Genomic DNA, 16,678 nt, shown 5'->3' on the forward strand with positions numbered 1-16,678 from the left:
GCTGGGGTGGAAGCCCAGCCCCAAACACCCCACATAGCCCACACGGGCTGTGGTGGAGCAGCGCAGGGCAGAGTGTGAGGACACACTGGGCCCGGCTTCTGTGCAGGTAGCTGGGAGCAGCCGAGAGGCCACTTCTGTGGCTCCTCCTCTCGTCCCCTGAGATCACCCCGGAGGACCTTGACACGGCTCAGGCCATGCACACAGTCAGACGAGAACCATCTCTGCTTCACCGTCTCACCCTCTGGTTTTCTGCAAATTTCACGGATGCTGCTGGGAGGGTAGTTTCCCTCCCCTGGGGAGCCCCAAAGAGGAGGAGAAAAGGAAGTAACTAAGGATAGGGTGAAAGGGGAGAAGGGCACAGAGGCAGGGCTGGCGAGGGAACTGAGGGGAAACTGAGGTAAAAAGATCAGAGCCCTGCAGTCTGGCTCCTGCTGGGAGCCCCATGACCCCTGGGCTCTGAGCATTTGGGGGGAGATCTGTGGGCCCCCAGAGACTTGCGCAGCATCTGGGTGTCTGAGTATTTTGGAGGCAGGGGTCTGAGACCGTGAGGCAGGTACATGGCAATTGGACGTCAGAGCAATTTCTGGATCTTTGAAGGCATCTTGGACACAAAATGCTATAAAGCGTGGAAGTCAGTGACTCTCTTTCCAACGTGCTGTGTTTCTCAGTCTGGCTCTAAGCCAAAGGGGTCTGCCTGTCACCAGCACAGAAGCAAAGTCCCCCAGGCCTGGGCTTAGGGTGTCCCTGGGCCTCCTTCTGCCGTCAGAGTCCCCCGTTGGGCATGGCTTCCTCTTACAGCATCTGACTCCTGGGCCGAGCTCCTGGGTCTCTCTGGGACCCTGGCCCTTATCTCTCCCCCAGCACACACGCCACTGCCCTGGACCTGTCCAGCTGAGACCCAGCTCAGCCAGGGTAGGAGGGGAAGCCTAAGAGCCCCACCAACTTCTTCCAGGAACAAACCCCAGAAACGCACTTTCTCTGCCTCTGTCTCTGTCTCTCTCCCTCTCTCTATCTCCCCATCCTTCCCTGATCTCTCCCCCACTTCCGTCCCCTCCCCCTCCCCACACCCCTCCCCCTTCCTCCGTTCTCTTCCCCTCCCCCTCCTCCACCTTCCACTCAACCTGAGCAGGTGGGCCCCAGGCCCGATGACCCAACAGCCAGGACTGCCGTCTGCTTGGCAGCAGTGTGACCCCGTCCCGCCCGCCACATTTCTCGTTAGCGCTTGGTCATATCACCACCGAGCTCCATAATGAGTGTCAGGACAGGGGATTTATGAGCTTGTCCGGGCCCCAGGTCCGCACCAGACCGAGGTGTTTCCAGGATCCCTTTCCTTCACCTCCTTCCTTCACAAGAATGGACTTTCTGTTTCAGCTACTCATGAGCTCCGTAAATCGTGACCTGTGTGTGTGTGTGTGCGCGTGTGCCTGCGTGGGCGTGTGCCTGCGTGTGCGTGTGCCTGCGTGTGCGTGTGCCTCTGTGTGTGTGTGCCTCTGTGTGAGTGTGTGCATGTGCCTGCGTGTGCGTGTGCCTGCGTGGGCGTGTGCCTGCGTGTGCATGTGCCTCTGTGTGCGTGTGTGCATGTGCCTGTGCCTACAGACAGAAAAAAAGACCACGTGGCTTCCTGGCTGGGGCTTGTTGCTCTGAAGAAGGGGGTCAAGGTGAGCAGACCCTCCCCCGCTCCTGCCAGCTGCTGGCTGTCAGAGGTGGACTGCATGCCCCGGGCTGCTGGGAAGCCGCGTCACACAACAGGCCGCAGGGACCGAGAGGGCAGACTCGCAGGGTTCTGCGCCTGCCTGCACACTCAGAAGCTCAGAACCATTAGGCAAGCTGACGACAGATGCCTCGGCATTCCCGCCTGCATGCACGCCCCAGACGGGGCCAGCGGCTGGCCGTGCCCATTAAATGTGAAAAAGCCAGCCTAGCAGAGCCCACAAATTAGAAGTGCAGGAAACCTCAGATGATGTGCGAAAAAATTGTCAAGGTCAAGAGAGTTTTCCATCACTCCGCTCTATAACTCAGCATTTCTGATGGGGGTGATTTACGAGCTGGGGGAGCCTGCGGGGAAACGAGGGGGCGGGGAGGCCCAGGAGGCCAAGTGGGGGGAAGTGGGCAGGAGGGCAGTTGCCGTTAGAGGTTCTGGGATTCCCGAGGCTCGGCCCAAAACAGCCCCAGAGCCAGGCTTTTGAGTGGCGACCAGGCAGGAAGCCGGATTCTGAATCTGCAGAGAGGCTCGGCCCTGCGGCTATGGCGGCCCCCAGGGCACTGCGTGCTGAAGCCGGCCAGGAGGAGACGTGGGCCGGGTCACTCCTGCCTCCTCTCCCTCTCTCCCTCACTGATGTCTCCTGAACGGACGGAACCTGTACCTGCGGCCAGGGCTGGGCACCGCATTCATTCAGGCGCTCGTCCACCTACTTCTCATCTTTACCAAACCAGGCCATGGGCTCTGCCCGGGAGGCCCCCAGATGGCCCAGAGGTATCAGAGCTAAAAGGCTTCACACCAAAGCTTAGGTCCAAGCAGTGGCCCAGCTCCCAGATGAGGCTGGACATAGTATCCACCCAGGTTGGAAAGGGTGGGCTCCTCTGCCCCAAGACAAGCAGGGACCATCGCCCCCGCCCCCTCATCAGACCTTTGGCAGAGTCTTTGTCCCTTTGGAAGGGAGGAGTCACCCCAGAAGTCCAGCCCTAGGTGCCCCCAAGAGGGAAGAGAATCTCCTCGAATCTTTAGGGGCCACCGGGAAGTAACTCGCACCCTGTGACTATCCACATGGTCAGGGGTTGGGGACTAGGCTTTCTGGGAATGATGAGGGAGGACTTGGGACATGAGGGTGACCAGGAAGGAGAGGCCGTTGGGCCAGAGAGGACGCCACCTGCACGGCAGGGAGGGTGGCCTAGTGCTCGGGGCCTCTGTACCCCAAGAGAGACAGGTACAGACCAAAGCCTCCCGAGCAGTGTCCCGTGGGTGAGCAGCCAGTCGTGACCCTGCTCAGACACACTTGAGAGAGCTGGAGAGGTTTACGCTGGCACAGGGAGGTTAGGACACAGTCAAATACCTGTAGGGTCGTCATGTGGAGAAGAGAGAGGCGTGTTCTGCGAGGTGAGGGGGGACATTGCTGGAAGGGAGGGTCTGTCCACCCAAAAATGATTCCAAAAGATGCAGTGTGCTCAGTGCTGCTGGCTCGGCCTCCTGTGCTTTTTGTCCCCTGTCCCCAGTAAAAGTCCTTTGAGAACCTCTAAAGGGTCAAGTATCTCTTGGGGTTGACAGAGGAAAGGGGCACAGCAGAAGAGATACCTGCATGTATGTATGCGTGTGCACACATGGGGGTGGGCACACGTGTGTGCACACATGCAGGCATGTGGATTTGTACCTGTGTGTATGCAAGTGTGCGTGCGTGTGTGTCAGGGGTGCCCCTCGGGTGGTCGTGGGGGCAGCAAGTATGTTTTGGAAAAAGACAAATCAGCACAGTGAGAAAGTGACCCGAGGCAGCCGGAGCAGAGGGAGGGAGCCGGCCAAGCCTGTGTGGTGGGAGCATGTGGAGTTGAGGGTCCTGCCTGGTGCCTGGGCTCGGGGGTGGGGGTGCTGTTCGGGGGCACATGCTCCTGGCTACACTGGCAGGAGGCCTCAGCTCAGATCCCAGGTGGGAGGGCACTGTCGGCCCTGGGTGGGTCCCCGTCAGCCCTCAGCTCACAGGAACTGTGTGCGGCACAGCGGGATGTTAGCTGGCCCCTGACGGGACATGGATCCACATCTTGGGGCAGGCCAGGGGGTGCTGCCCAGCCCCGCTCCCGGGCGTGTGACCACACTACCACTGCTGTTCACTCTCCTCGGGCACCCAGCCTCTGATCCGGGTCTGCTTCAGGGACCCACAGCCAGCAGAGTGGACATGATTGGTGGCCGACATGGGCAGAGAGGAAAATCGAGCAAGAGTGGATGAAGGGACTTGGCCATTTAACCAAAGTCCCTTGATCGACGGAGCTCGACAGCTGCACCTTGTGAGACTGGGCAGCGTCCCGCTGCTGCTGCCTCACCTGCAGGTGAGCTGTGAGTGTGACCACAGCCGCCCTGCATGGAGCCAGAAAGGCCTCTGAGAGCAGGAGCTCACCCCCTACCCTGCACCCCACATCTCCCTTGCCCGGCACCCAAGGGCCCTCACTGCCCACCCTTAGGTGGGAAGCCCAGCATTGTTGGCAGATGTCAGCACAGAATGAGGGCTGGTAGAGCGGGGAAGAGACTGAAGACCCTCTCCCCATCTCTGCTGTACTTGGGGTCTGGAATTCTGTAGCAGTCTCTGGAGAGGAGGGGGCAGGACACACAGAGGCGGGCGTCTGGCCTGTGTGCGTCCTCCTTGCACTGTGCCGACATTGACTTTGCAAAAGAAGAATTCCAGCGCCAGGCCTGAGATGGCTCCAGAATCCAGGGAAGCATTTGTGAGCATTTGGGCGTCAGACCGCAGGGTCGTGGGGGCTGTGCACTCGGGGGTGGATGCGCGGCACCAGTGTTCAGCCCGTGGCCTCCTGAGGGTCTGGGTGCAGCCACTGAGGACCGGAGGGCTGGACAAAGAGTCCGCGGCTTTCCTGCTCTGCTCTCTCTCCAGCCCCATCCCCCCAACCCCCGTCTTCCCCATCCATGTGTCTTTCTGACCCCATTGTTCCTGGGTTCCCTCTGGTCCCTCTCTCTCCTCTTTCAGAACTAGGCCCATGTGGCTTTGATCTTGGCACAAATAATAAAGTCCCTGCAAAGCAGAGACTGCTCAGAACTAAGGTCCCTCACAGACCTTTCAGGTCAGTCTCCAAGGTGTCCGGCAAAGTGGGACCCGAGCACATCACTCAGAGACTTGTTGTTTATAGGAAGGGTGGTAACAGACCCCACACCCCAGGGACTCCAGAAGGGGCTGTAGTCTCCACAGCAGCTTCTGTGCATCCTGAAGCCAAGAAGCCACCTCCCCAAGCCTCCGTTCCTCATCGGCCCTGAGGCCCAGTGGGGCCCTTGGTCACTTGGGAAGTGTCTGTGGACATCTGTGGAGCACCTGAACTGTTTACAAAACTCCCAACTCTGGACACAGTGGGCGGCTTCCAGACCTCAGGTAGACACTACCCCTGCCCTGACTTGCCTGGCTCCTTCTGACTCCCTGCTCTCATCACCCCTGACCACCTGGACACACCTGCCCACCTGGACATATCTGCCCACCTGGACATATCTGTCTACCTGGACACACCTGCCCACCTGGACATATCTGCCCACCTGGACATATCTGTCTACCTGGACACACCTGCCCACCTGGACATATCTGCCCACCTGGACATATCTGTCTACCTGGACACACCTGCCCACCTGGACATACCTGCCTACCTGGACACAACTGCACACCCAGACATACCTGCCCACCTGGATACACCTGTCTACCTGGATACACCTGCCTACCAGGACACCTACTCCAGGACACACTTGCCTACCTGGACACAGCCTTTCTCCTTCTAGGACCTCAGTGTGGTGGTGGCCTCAGCCCCTGCTCACCACCCTCCCCCAACCCTCTCACCCTCTCTGTGCTGGGACTGAGCTGTCCAGAGGTGCTCCCAACATGCTGCTGGCCTCAGTGGCTCTGGATTCAGAGCCCAGAGGAAGCACTGACCAGAGCAGGCAGGAGGCTGGGAGACTTGACTCCACCTGCTGCACCCACGCCATGGCCCGGCAGGTCTAGGGAATGCCCTGTCTCAGCAGTGGACAGCGGGTCAGGTCTTCTAGTAAAGGATGGTCTCCGAGGGGCAGGGGTGATGGCGATAAGAAAAGCAGCCTGAGCAGCTGCCATGCTGCCTGTCAGAGCAGTGTTCAGAAAACAGCAGCAGCAACAAAGCGCTCTCTGAGGGCGTGGTGAGAAGAGCAAGGCACTTGTGTGCCTCTGGGTGTCAAACTGAAACTTTCCAGTTTTCAGGAAACAAGCAGCTTTTCTTACTTTCAGGGTGATGTGCAAGTTGACGTGAGTGCATACACATGTGCACGCATGCACCTGCAGGCCCCCGCAGGCACACGCACACGCAGACCCCATGCCGCCGAGCACCCAGACACACCTTCACCTTCAAACACACTCTCTGCAGCCCAGCACCCGCTCTCCTCAGCAGGGGCTCTGTTCTCAGGTTCAGAGGCCTCTGCTTTCTCACACGTGGGCCGGCGCTGCTGGGGAGTTTTTGCAATGCCGGAGGCTCGGTGTACTGCCTAGCCAGGGCAGCAATGAGCTGGTGAGAAGAGAAACGACTGTCTCCTACCTCTCCACCAGGCCCCCGGAGGCTCCTGGGCATGGGCGGGCTGAGTAGGCCAGGGTTCTCACTGCTTCCTAGACAGGGCTCCAGACACTCACCTCCCTTCCTACGCTGAACCTGCTGGGCAGATGTGGTATGCAGACTCTAGCACACAGAGCATCTCTGACCCTTGGTTTTCTTTCTTCTCGGGCAGATCTCTGAAGACTTGGGCAGCGAGAAGTTCTGCATGGATGCTAACCAGGCGGGGGCTGGCAGCTGGCTCAAGTACATCCGTGTGGCTTGCTCCTGCGATGACCAGAACCTCACCATGTGTCAGATCAATGACCAGGTAGGTCCGGAGTTGTCCTTGCACACGTGACACCAAGATTGATGGGGGTGCCAAGGCATGGGGTAGCTGAGCCACTGCTGGGGACTTCTGCCAAGCCCCGTCTTGTGGCAGGGGCAGCTATTTGATACTCAGTGGCCCTGGCTTTCTGGGGCGCTTACGTACCCTGTGAATGCTCCATTGGAGCCTTTGGTCAGCGACCGTTGCCCGAGGCTGATGGGACTTGAGAGCCAAAAGGTCATGGTTTACGTGAAGAAGAGCAGCCGGAGCAGGTGGATTCCCAGACTCAGGGTTCCTCATTCCCTGCAAATGCCCGCTGCCCATGAGACACAAGAGGAGCAGAGAAGGGGAACCGGGGACGGAAGGATCGTGTCTGAAAGGCACTGCTGAACCAAGTTCTCCAGAAGAGTCCACACTGGCCGGCAGGAAGGCCGGTCAGGGGCTTCCTTGGCCAAGCCAGGTGGAGGTGTGACCCCCATTGCCCAGAACCCCCAAGAATCACTGTCGCAGCTGGACCAGCCTGCGAAGGCCACTGGCCTTGTTTTGGCACAAGGTACCCACTGTGAGGAGCAAGCTGATATTCTTCCTGAGCTGTGTGGTTCTGACTTTGGCCCCAGGCCCCACCAGGGTCAAAAGACACCTTCGCTTCTGTTCCCGGCCGTCACGAGATCTGAGGGCTCGTCTAAGCTCACTGGATCCTGGTGCTCCATGTCTTGCCCGTGGCACCGCCAGGCGGGCTTCCAGACCCACAAGCTGATCAGGAGATGCGGAGCTTCTTTCAACTGCAGACGCAGCGTGTCCCCAGCCCTGGTTGCTGCTTTGTCCATTCCTTGCATTACAAGTTTGCGAGGGGCCCCTGGAGACTCCCCGCTCTGGAGCCCGGCCTCCCGAGTGGCAGCTTTTATCCTGTGTTCCCAGAGCACTGGATTCCTCTGGGGTGCCTGGAGCCCCCAGCCCATCCATCAGAGCCGTTCCCCTCTGCCTACCATATCTTGGGGTTACACGTGAGATTTTTATTTGTGAAAAAGGATTCCATTGCTTTAAACAGTGTTTGTGAAGACCACATGAAAAGGTACATTCTCACACAGACCATGCAAACTGTTCAAAGTGGTGCAAGGCTTTTGACTTTAGAGAAACATTTTTTTTGCATTAACAGACACAGAGGTTGAACCCTAGGGAGGTTCCCCGGGCCCCAGCAGGCTGCCAGCGGTCTCCCCCACATGAGGTTAGTCTCCCTCTTGGCTGCGGGGCTCAGCCTGGACCAAGCAGTTGCTCCACTGGACACAAGCTGGTTCTGGATGGGGGCATGAATTCGTCTCTGCTACCAGGACTTCAGTGGCCTTAACTTTTGAAATAACTTTTTCTGATTGCAAAAAAAAAAAAAAAAAAAAAAATACAGAAATAAAGCAAAAGAATAACTATAAACGTTAGAACAGAACCTTTTTTTTAAAAAAACAACCTTTTTCTTCTTCCAGATGAAAGTGAAATTTGAGTGAAGGAATTAGATTTGAGGCACATGGAAAGATGGTCTTTCTGGACCCCTTCTGGAGTGCAGATTTTTGGAGGGCGTGTGTCCCTGGCTGTCTGTTGGGAAGCTGGGGACCACCCCAGGTGTACCTCAGGGCTGCGACCAGGACATGCTTTTGTGAGAAACAGATTAGAATAATGAGAGGTCCAGACTTTTTTATTTAAGAAATAAATGTTTATTAGAAAGTTTGAACTAAACTTAAACAATACATTAGGTATCCTCATGTGTCAAGCTTTTTAAAAAAGAAACCGATGTATAATCTTCCCAAAGAAAAGACCTGTCTTTAAAAATCTTTGTTTTGCTATTATTTCAGGGAAGCTTGTATTTAAGCTACACATGGGGTCAAAATAGAACTGACTGCTTTGCAGCAAACTGTCTATCCGTTGTCAGGACCAGAGGACAGAAATGCTTTCTGCGAAGACATAATAATAATTCTTGACTCTTACTGGTTGCTTTTAATTTCACCCCGCCTTTATCCCACACTTACTCATTCCAAAGCCCCATCCTAGAGACAGAAACATACCTGGCTCTAGTACCCAGTCTGTCAAAACTCCTCTGGCTAGCTCTTCACCTGCTAGACGTTTCTCTCAGACACAACCTCACGGAATTAATTTTCCCCGTTTTAGGCCCACGGGCTGACTTAAAGCCACAAACTCAGAAGGAACTTGGAATGCACATTTAAGAAGTGGCACCACTGAAACCGCCCACCTGGGGCATTTCCAACCCCCTCAACCTGGTGTTGAGACCCTTCCCCTCTGAGGGGAGAGAAGAGCCCTCTGCCCCAGGACATCCCTCATACAGCAGCAGGTGACACTAGCTGTTACAAGGTAGCTGAGATTCCCGCCAACGTCCCCCCAGAGGTGTGCCTCTGAACTTGATAAACCACGTGGCAGTGGCCTCCAAAACGCCCGGGAAAGCAGGAACCAAGCAGAGGCCAGAGGAAACTGGCCGGGTGGGGACAGGGACAAGGGCTGCCGAGAAGCCGTCAGGCGCTCAGCTTCTCGTCCTAAAGCCTCAGCTTTGAATTTCAGTTATCAAAAGAAAATGCACACTTTGCGGGACTTATTTTCCTTTGAATAATAAGGTTTAAACTCTAATCATAATATGAAAAACTGCTCTCAGAAACCTAGAAATGCACAATAAATATTTGTTGGTCAAAGGCAATGACTTTTAGAAATACCTTTCAATGACTTTTACAAAAGGTGTATCATAGATTCAAACTGTTTTCTAAATAGTCTCCCCAAAATGGAGTTGCTCTCTCTCGTGGGATGACCACGTAGGGCCTCAGCAGAACGTTTCCATTGCCTGGTCCTGACCGTGGAAGTGGGCTCCTGAGAGCAACCTACTTTGACCCCATTTGTAGGTAACATAAAAGCTTCCCTGAAATAGTAATAATAAAACAAAGAGTTTTGAAGACAGGATTCTCTTTGAGAAGAAAACATTACACGATATTAACGGGGTTTCTCAGATTTCCATGATCCCAAGGGTTTCTGCCAGGATTTCCTGGTACTTATGGACACCACACCCCCCCACACACACACAAACACACACACACACACACGCACGCACATGCACACACACCACGTCCAACACAGCACAGACGCCGAAGGGAAGGAGTCCGTATCTGAATATCTGAGCTCCATAAAGCAGCTTCAAGTTTGCCAGATGGTATTCAGTAGGGAAAACGCTCAAAGTCAGAGAAGCATGAGCTTTGTTTTGAAGGTCAAGACACATGACCTTGGCCCCAATTTTCGGTGTAGAGAGGAGACTGGGGCAGAAGAGGGTCTCAACATCCCAAAGAGAATGTTCTAGAAGCCATAGTCCCCCAGAGGAGAGAGGAAAAGAGCCCTCCATGGGCAGAGGAGGGAGACAGCTCTGAACTGAAGACTCGGGTCCGTGTGCAGACCGGGGACCCGGACTCAGCTATCTGCTGAATCTTCCGCTAGTGGCAGTCAGGACTTGGGCACACTCGGAAGGTCCCGTGTCTTGGGAGAGACTCATGCCTCACAGGCGCGTTGGAGGTGGGGGAGTCACATCTTCGTTGGCCTGTCAGGGTCTTCTCCCGGCCTCCACTGGCTGCAGGGTGCTGTGCATGCACAGAGACACCATCTCCCACGTCCCTCCTGGTTCTGTGCAGCTCGTGTCTCCCAGGAACCTGCTCGGACCACTGATCACATGCCCTCACCCCAACCTCATCTGATCTGACGTGCCTGAGTCCCCTGCCTTGATACAGAAGGAGATCGGCTTTTGTGCTTCTGTGTGGCCATTTGGGGTGGGGGCACATGAACATGAGAAGAAGTGAGCCCCGGGGCTGGAAGGGGCTCAGCGACTGTCCAGCAAGTTTCCCCGAGGACTTCTCCAGCGTGCCACCTCCTGCTGCCTTGGCCAGTGGACGGAGGCGGGGCAGGCTGGGCTGCCACACGTCCTCCTTCCCAGCCAGGGTGGCCTGGGGCTCCGTGCCCTCCCCATCTCAGGATTCCTGTGAACTTGGCCATCTCTGTGGACTTGGGCTGTCCTTTCCCCCTCCGTGTTCTCATCTGGGTGGAAGAGTCCTCCTCCTGGCACGGCGCTCTGTGGCTCTGAGAAGTCTTGGCCCCAGGGACAGAAAACTGACCGGCCTGTCACCCCAGCCCTCTCTCCTCTAGGGCCATCTCCTTGAAGCTCTGGATGGGAGCTGAGCAGCAGCAGAGGCCACATGAGTCCACAAATTTTTTCCTGGGCTGGTCCCTGTCACCTAAATGGTGACTTGTGGCTTTCTATATGCATAAAGAGGCCACAGCCAGTCCATGGCCAAGGGCACACCGAGCCCCTAGAGGCTGCCAGCTCTCCTGTCTGGTGGCTAGGAACAAAATGTCCACAGAAGGCAGCAGGGGTGGCTGTGCCTCTCTCCTGGGATTTTTCGCGGGGGGGGCGTCAGATGGCGGCCGGAGAGCCTCGCTTGACAGCCGAGCATGTCAGAAGCTGTCATCACGATGCTTAGATTCACTGTTTCACCTTAGCAGAAAAGCACCCAGAGGTATCTCCATCCCCTCTGGGTGCAGGACCCCTCCCCACCCCAGCCAGGGCCTCTCTGCCCCCCCACCCCTCAACTCCCACTTTCCTTTTTGGAAAATTCAAGACATTCAGATCACCCCTGGGTGGTTCTTTCTCCTGCAATTATGAGCAAATGAGTTGGTTTGAAATGTTTCAGGAGACACAGACAGGGTCTGTTCCTGAACTTGTTCTAATGTTAGGAAAGAAAACAAGAGCTTGGAAGCAAAGTGCCCACAGGAGGAAGCGGGAGGCGGGAGAGCTATTCACTGAGAGACTTTCCTTCTTTTTCTCACGTCGCCTCAATAGGGTGAGAACGCTGGTGGTGGGATGTCGACTGGCCCGTGGGGCTGGGGTTGGCAGGAGGTGGGGCTCAGCTCACACGCGCACACACACACACACACACACACACACACACACACACACACCACACACACACACAACACACACACAACACACACACACACAACACACACACAACACACACAACACACACACACACAACACACACACAACACACACACACAACACACACACACACACACACACACACACACGGGGGAGCACAACAGGGGGCTGCCAGACCCCCCAGTGCACCCCAGAAAGGCCGGTAGGCTAGCTCGCCCCACGTGGCACCCCAACCCAGAGAGCAGCCAAATCCTCCTGCCTGTACAGCACCAGGACAACCCAGTGACACCGGCACATTCTAAGGGCCAAGCAGAGGGGCCATTGCACCCTGGGCCTGCTGGTCAGGAGGCCACAGCCACTCAAGCTGAGCACGAGGGGCCGGGTCTCCCCAAAGTGGAGCAGGGTAGGCCCTCTTCAGAGTGTGCTGGACGAAGGCATTTTATTAGAAGATCAGCTGACGGCTAGCCACACAGCACCGCGACAGCGAGAGCCAGCACTTGCTTTTAATGAAAACCTGGTGCTTCCCGCGCCCAGCGCAGCCCGCCGGTGAAGGACATTTTCTTTTTGATTTCGTTTCCTTGGCCACGGCCTGGTCCCTTTCTCCGTCAGGGTGTGTGATCTGCCGGGGTTGGAATTTTACACGGAGGGCATCTGACATCCACCATCTTTCTCTGCCCACCCCCGCCCCGGACATGTCCTTAGTTCTTTTGCTTTTATCTTCTACAGTTTTTTAAATTAATAATCATAAACTTTTTTATTTGGTCGATTCTCATGGTAGCCTCCAACAATTAGATACAATTTTCCCCTTTGAACAGGAGAAGGGCAAGAGTACAGGATTCATTTCAGCGTTTCTTAACCAGTTTACAAAGGACTTTCAAAAAGTATCAAGACTCAGAAAAACTGCCACATTGTACAGGGCTCTTTTTGGGACAAACTAATCCTCTTTTGGGCGAGGAACAAAGTTTAAGTCTGACTGCGCTGCACAGCGCCTCCCATAACCACTTGCCGGAATTTGTATTCTCTCCTTAATCAGACGCTGTACTTGATTAGAAGAAGCCATTTAAGAATGACAAAGAAAATCTACCCATGGACTGATCATTTATATTTTAATAATCCAGATCCAAACTACACAACTAAGAAACAGATAAGCTTATAGAATTTCCTTTAGTGTTTGAGCTGCTGGGATGCTGTCAGAATACAAAGCCACAAAATAATAAAGATTGAGGCACAAATAAAATTGCTTCAGCCTTGCAAGGGAAGAGAGGAAAGTGGCAAATCCCAGGGACTCTAAGGAGCCTTTTCCTCTCTCGGCCAGAGGAAGGAATTGCCTGCATGTCCCTGGAGCCTGCCCAGGGTGTGGAGCCCAGAACTGCTGTCCCCTTGCTCTGGCTCAGCGCCAAGCTTAAAGCAGGCAAGAAAACAGGCCAGAGGAAGGCTCCCGAAGAGAAGGCGTGCGCGGTGGGGGGAAGAGACATGAAGACCTCTGCCCAAAGCCCGGGCAGCTGCGGGTGCTTTTCCTGCAGGCTCTTGCAGCATCGACAGGGTTAGTTTTTAACACCAAATCCTCAGCCCCTTAGCCAGCCTCAGGGTTCTGAAAGAGCATAGCCCTTCCCCAGGGAATATTGACTCACAGTTTGGGGACAACAAGTATTTGAGATACACGGTGAGAATTCCAAAGTCCTTCAAGCCACGAGGCAGTGCTGGGACTCAGCTGCCTCTTCGGAAATCTCCAGGAACAAAAAACAAACAAACAAACAAACAAACAAAAATGCCCGGGGATAACCATGGACCAATGTCCTCTCTCGAAGAACAGGTGAGAAGCAGACTGGATCACTAGACGAATTTGCTTGTCAGGAACAATCTGAGAAGAATTCAAATTCCACTCACTGCACGCATGTCTTTTATGAGAAAAGCCACTCCTGCACCATGCCAAAGCCTTCACAAATTCAAACACAGTTCAATTCTGAAACCCAGGACGGTGAGAGGTTGATTTTTTTAAAGAGAGAGATTTCACATGTATCCTTTGAATAACCTTTCAAGTTTCTTATATTGGTCAAAGAAGATTACGTATTTTTTAAAGTAGCCCAGAAATCCCCTTGAATGAAAAAAAATTAATTTTTCCCCAGGAAGGGAGAACCACGACTGCAGCCTGTATTCAGTGTACTGACTTTCGGTCTGCAATCTGGTGCTTTCTACCTGGTGTCATTTGATGGAGTTTTTCACCTATTTAAATTTTAAAATTCTAAGATTAAGTAGGAATGAAAATTGTGAAACTCAAAGCTTCATATTCAAAAGTAGTGTGTGTGTCCCCTTCCTCGTGAAATGATTTGATATTTAAAAAAAAATAAAATAAAAGAACTCTAAGAAGAAAGCATCCAGAAGCGGACAGCCATGGTAAATGTGAAATATTTGTCTTAAAGAATGTTGTCGGGGGGAGGCAATGATGTTCATTTTCAGAAAAAGCTCGGTCTAAATGCATGTGGCCTGTGCTAAATCCAACTTTTCTCAGGCAATTTCTCTGCCTTTTGTTGAGAACGTGGCCATTAATTCGTCTCAGAGCTCCGTTTACCTACAAGGAGCCGCCTCTTTGTGTCTGGAAAGTGATAAAAGGGGACCATATAGGCAGGGTCACGCTAAATACAGTTATAACTCTGAGGACCTGTTTTTGGTGGCGTTCACCCATGTTCAATAAACGCATTGTTGTTGCAAAGAGGACCTGGAGTGTTGAAACAAGGACTTAACTTCAGATCAAGTCTGTTTGGCATCATTATTTTTTAAAGCCGTTTAGAGCAGACATTTATTGGCGCTAGTAAACTCAGCTGTTGTTAAGAGGGTTCCCCACCCTCAGATCCTTAAACCAAAGAGAAAATTCCAGCCTTGCCCCTGGACTCAGACAGGACTTAAATAGTGCAGAAAGGTAACTGTTTGGAAGGGGACAGATACTTAGAGGCTGTCACTTAAACAAACACTCCATTCCTTTGCCTTTCCTGCGGCCAGCCGCCCTCCTCTAAGGCCGCGTTTGGGGGCTAAAGGGTATCAGAGACTGGAGGTTTCATTTTCCTCAAACAAGCCTTAGCCCTTCTTGGGAGAACGCTTGGCCTCAGCCTGCCCACGATGCTAACCTGGCCGGCGGGTCTGAACGTGATCAACCGAGGGTCGTTCACTGAAAGGAGGATTACAGACCCACTGCAGGAATTTTTAAGGGACTGCAATAATAATTTATTATAGGCCCTGCACGGAAGGGGCCCGAGGCAGTACAGTAAATGCGCAATTTGTAACGCCCTGGACGTCAGGAGGTGGCCCAGGCCTCAGTCCTGCAGACGCCTGGTTCCCACCAAGGCTGGCCTTTGTCCCGGGAAGTTGCCTGACCCCGTCGCCCAGGACCCAGGGCTTTGTCACGCTTGCCTGGCTGATAAAGCCTTTTTGTACCGGTGGGAGCAGGTCTCAAGACCATGGGCAGCTTTTGCGTGCGTCTCTGTGCTCTTTGCAAAGACACAGTGGCTGAGTTTGGAAAAGTTTGCACTGAGTCCTGTTCACCTCCGTCCCCCTCTCCAGGCGGAAGCAGGTTGGGGACATCCCCCTTGGCCCCGCCCCACACCCTGTGTGCGATTAATTCCTTCTTTGGCTCAAAGTCTCTTGGGCCATGCAGCTGCCCTGTGTCCTCTGTGCGCGGACCTGGCGGCCGTTCTGTGGGTCTCAGGCCTGGGAGGGGGCGCCCGCCTGCTTTGGCTCAAGGGGTGGCATCCACACCAGCCCCAGGAGGGTCACCCGCGAGGCCAGATCCCCTCCAGAGCTGGGGTGTGGGGACCTGGGAGGCCCAGCGGCCCTCTGAGGGGGTCGGAGGAGGGAAGTCGGGTGGCCCTCGCAGCCGGAGCTGGGGTGGGGACAGGTGTCAGGTGGCTGGAGCCCTGCAACCAGGTGGGCGGAGGATGCGCTGCCTGCCCAGGGCCAGCTCAGAGCGCGCAGGGACAGGGCCCACGTGCCCTCCAGTAGGGACCCGCGGGCAGCCGCCCTGCACCCGACCCTCTCCTCACGTCCACCTGCATGCCCATGGTCCAGTTCCTATTCTCCATTTTTAAATCTCTTCATTGTTTTAGAGACTAACCTGAGAGTAATTGCCAAATGAACAACCTCTCCTAACCACATGGTAAAGGGACTTTACACATCAGTAAGATACATATGTGCACCTGTGTGTCTTCTCCGGGTGCAGTTCTGAGTCTGGGTGCCCTGGAGGCATAGCCTGTTGTGGGCACCATGCATAAGGGAAAGCAGCCCTGTGCTCAGCTCGTCTCTGGGGGGCCCAACCATGTCCAGCAGCAGACCCGAGCCAGGGCCACCGCAAGGACAGCCTTGTCCCCTCCCCTCAGTCCCTGGGAACCCTTCCCTCCTGAGTGCAGACCAGCTGGGTTTTCTTGGAGAACATTCCTCCCTTTGCTTGCTCCCTCCTCTTCAGCCCCCTCTCCAGGAGGAGGACGATGCTGAAGGACCTCCCAGGGGTCAGCCTGGGGGAGCCTCAGCCCTGGGTCTCCCAGGGCATGTGGATTTCTCTTGGGCCTCTCGCAGCCTCTCAGCCAGTCCCCTGGCTAGGCCTGCAGACTCCTGGAGGCCCTGAGGTTACTGTTATCAGATTAGAGCTGCAGACACTCACGTGCGGGGGTGGGCAGTGGATCTCCCTGAGAGAAATGCTCCCACTGTCAGACATTTCCAGGCTTAAGGTGCGAGAGTCCTGGGGTCTGCTGTGCTTATGTGGGGAGCGGGAACCCCTACTAAGAGGACCTGTGTTGCTGCTGTCTGTAGAGGACAGGGGGCTACAGAGCAGGGTCTGACAAAGTCAAAGAGGGCCCCTGTTCTCCCCCAAAGTCGCTCAGGGCCTGCAGTGCCCATTCCCTGGCCTCTATCCTAGATGGCCTGGCCACTCCTTTCTGAATTGCTAAAATTTTCTTCACCTTGGCCACCACTTCAACACCCCCAAGACAACTTTCTTTTTCCAGGAGACACATTGGCACCTATAGCTGACATGGTTCAGGACAGTGCTACTCAAAGCTCGACATTCCAAATAAAGTCCCCTCCACTCCAGGGCTGCAGAATCTACCCTAAGCCCTGTCCCCTCCTCAGGAGTGTCCCTCATCTCAGAC

At 54.8% G+C, this 16,678-nt stretch overlaps 1 protein-coding gene across 1 annotated transcript in view; it reads left to right on the top strand.

Annotated features, from left to right (window-relative positions):
* Positions 1-16,678, top strand: part of PRDM16 (PR/SET domain 16) — a 234,175-nt gene that overhangs the window by 179,807 nt on the left and 37,690 nt on the right. The window contains exon 5 of the mRNA XM_063105685.1: positions 6,446-6,580. Coding sequence (XP_062961755.1) covers positions 6,446-6,580 — 135 coding nt within the window. The remainder of the gene's footprint in view (positions 1-6,445; positions 6,581-16,678) is intronic.

This window comes from Cynocephalus volans, chromosome 8 (assembly GCF_027409185.1).
Source record: "Cynocephalus volans isolate mCynVol1 chromosome 8, mCynVol1.pri, whole genome shotgun sequence".
In the NCBI taxonomy this organism is placed as follows: domain Eukaryota; kingdom Metazoa; phylum Chordata; class Mammalia; order Dermoptera; family Cynocephalidae; genus Cynocephalus; species Cynocephalus volans.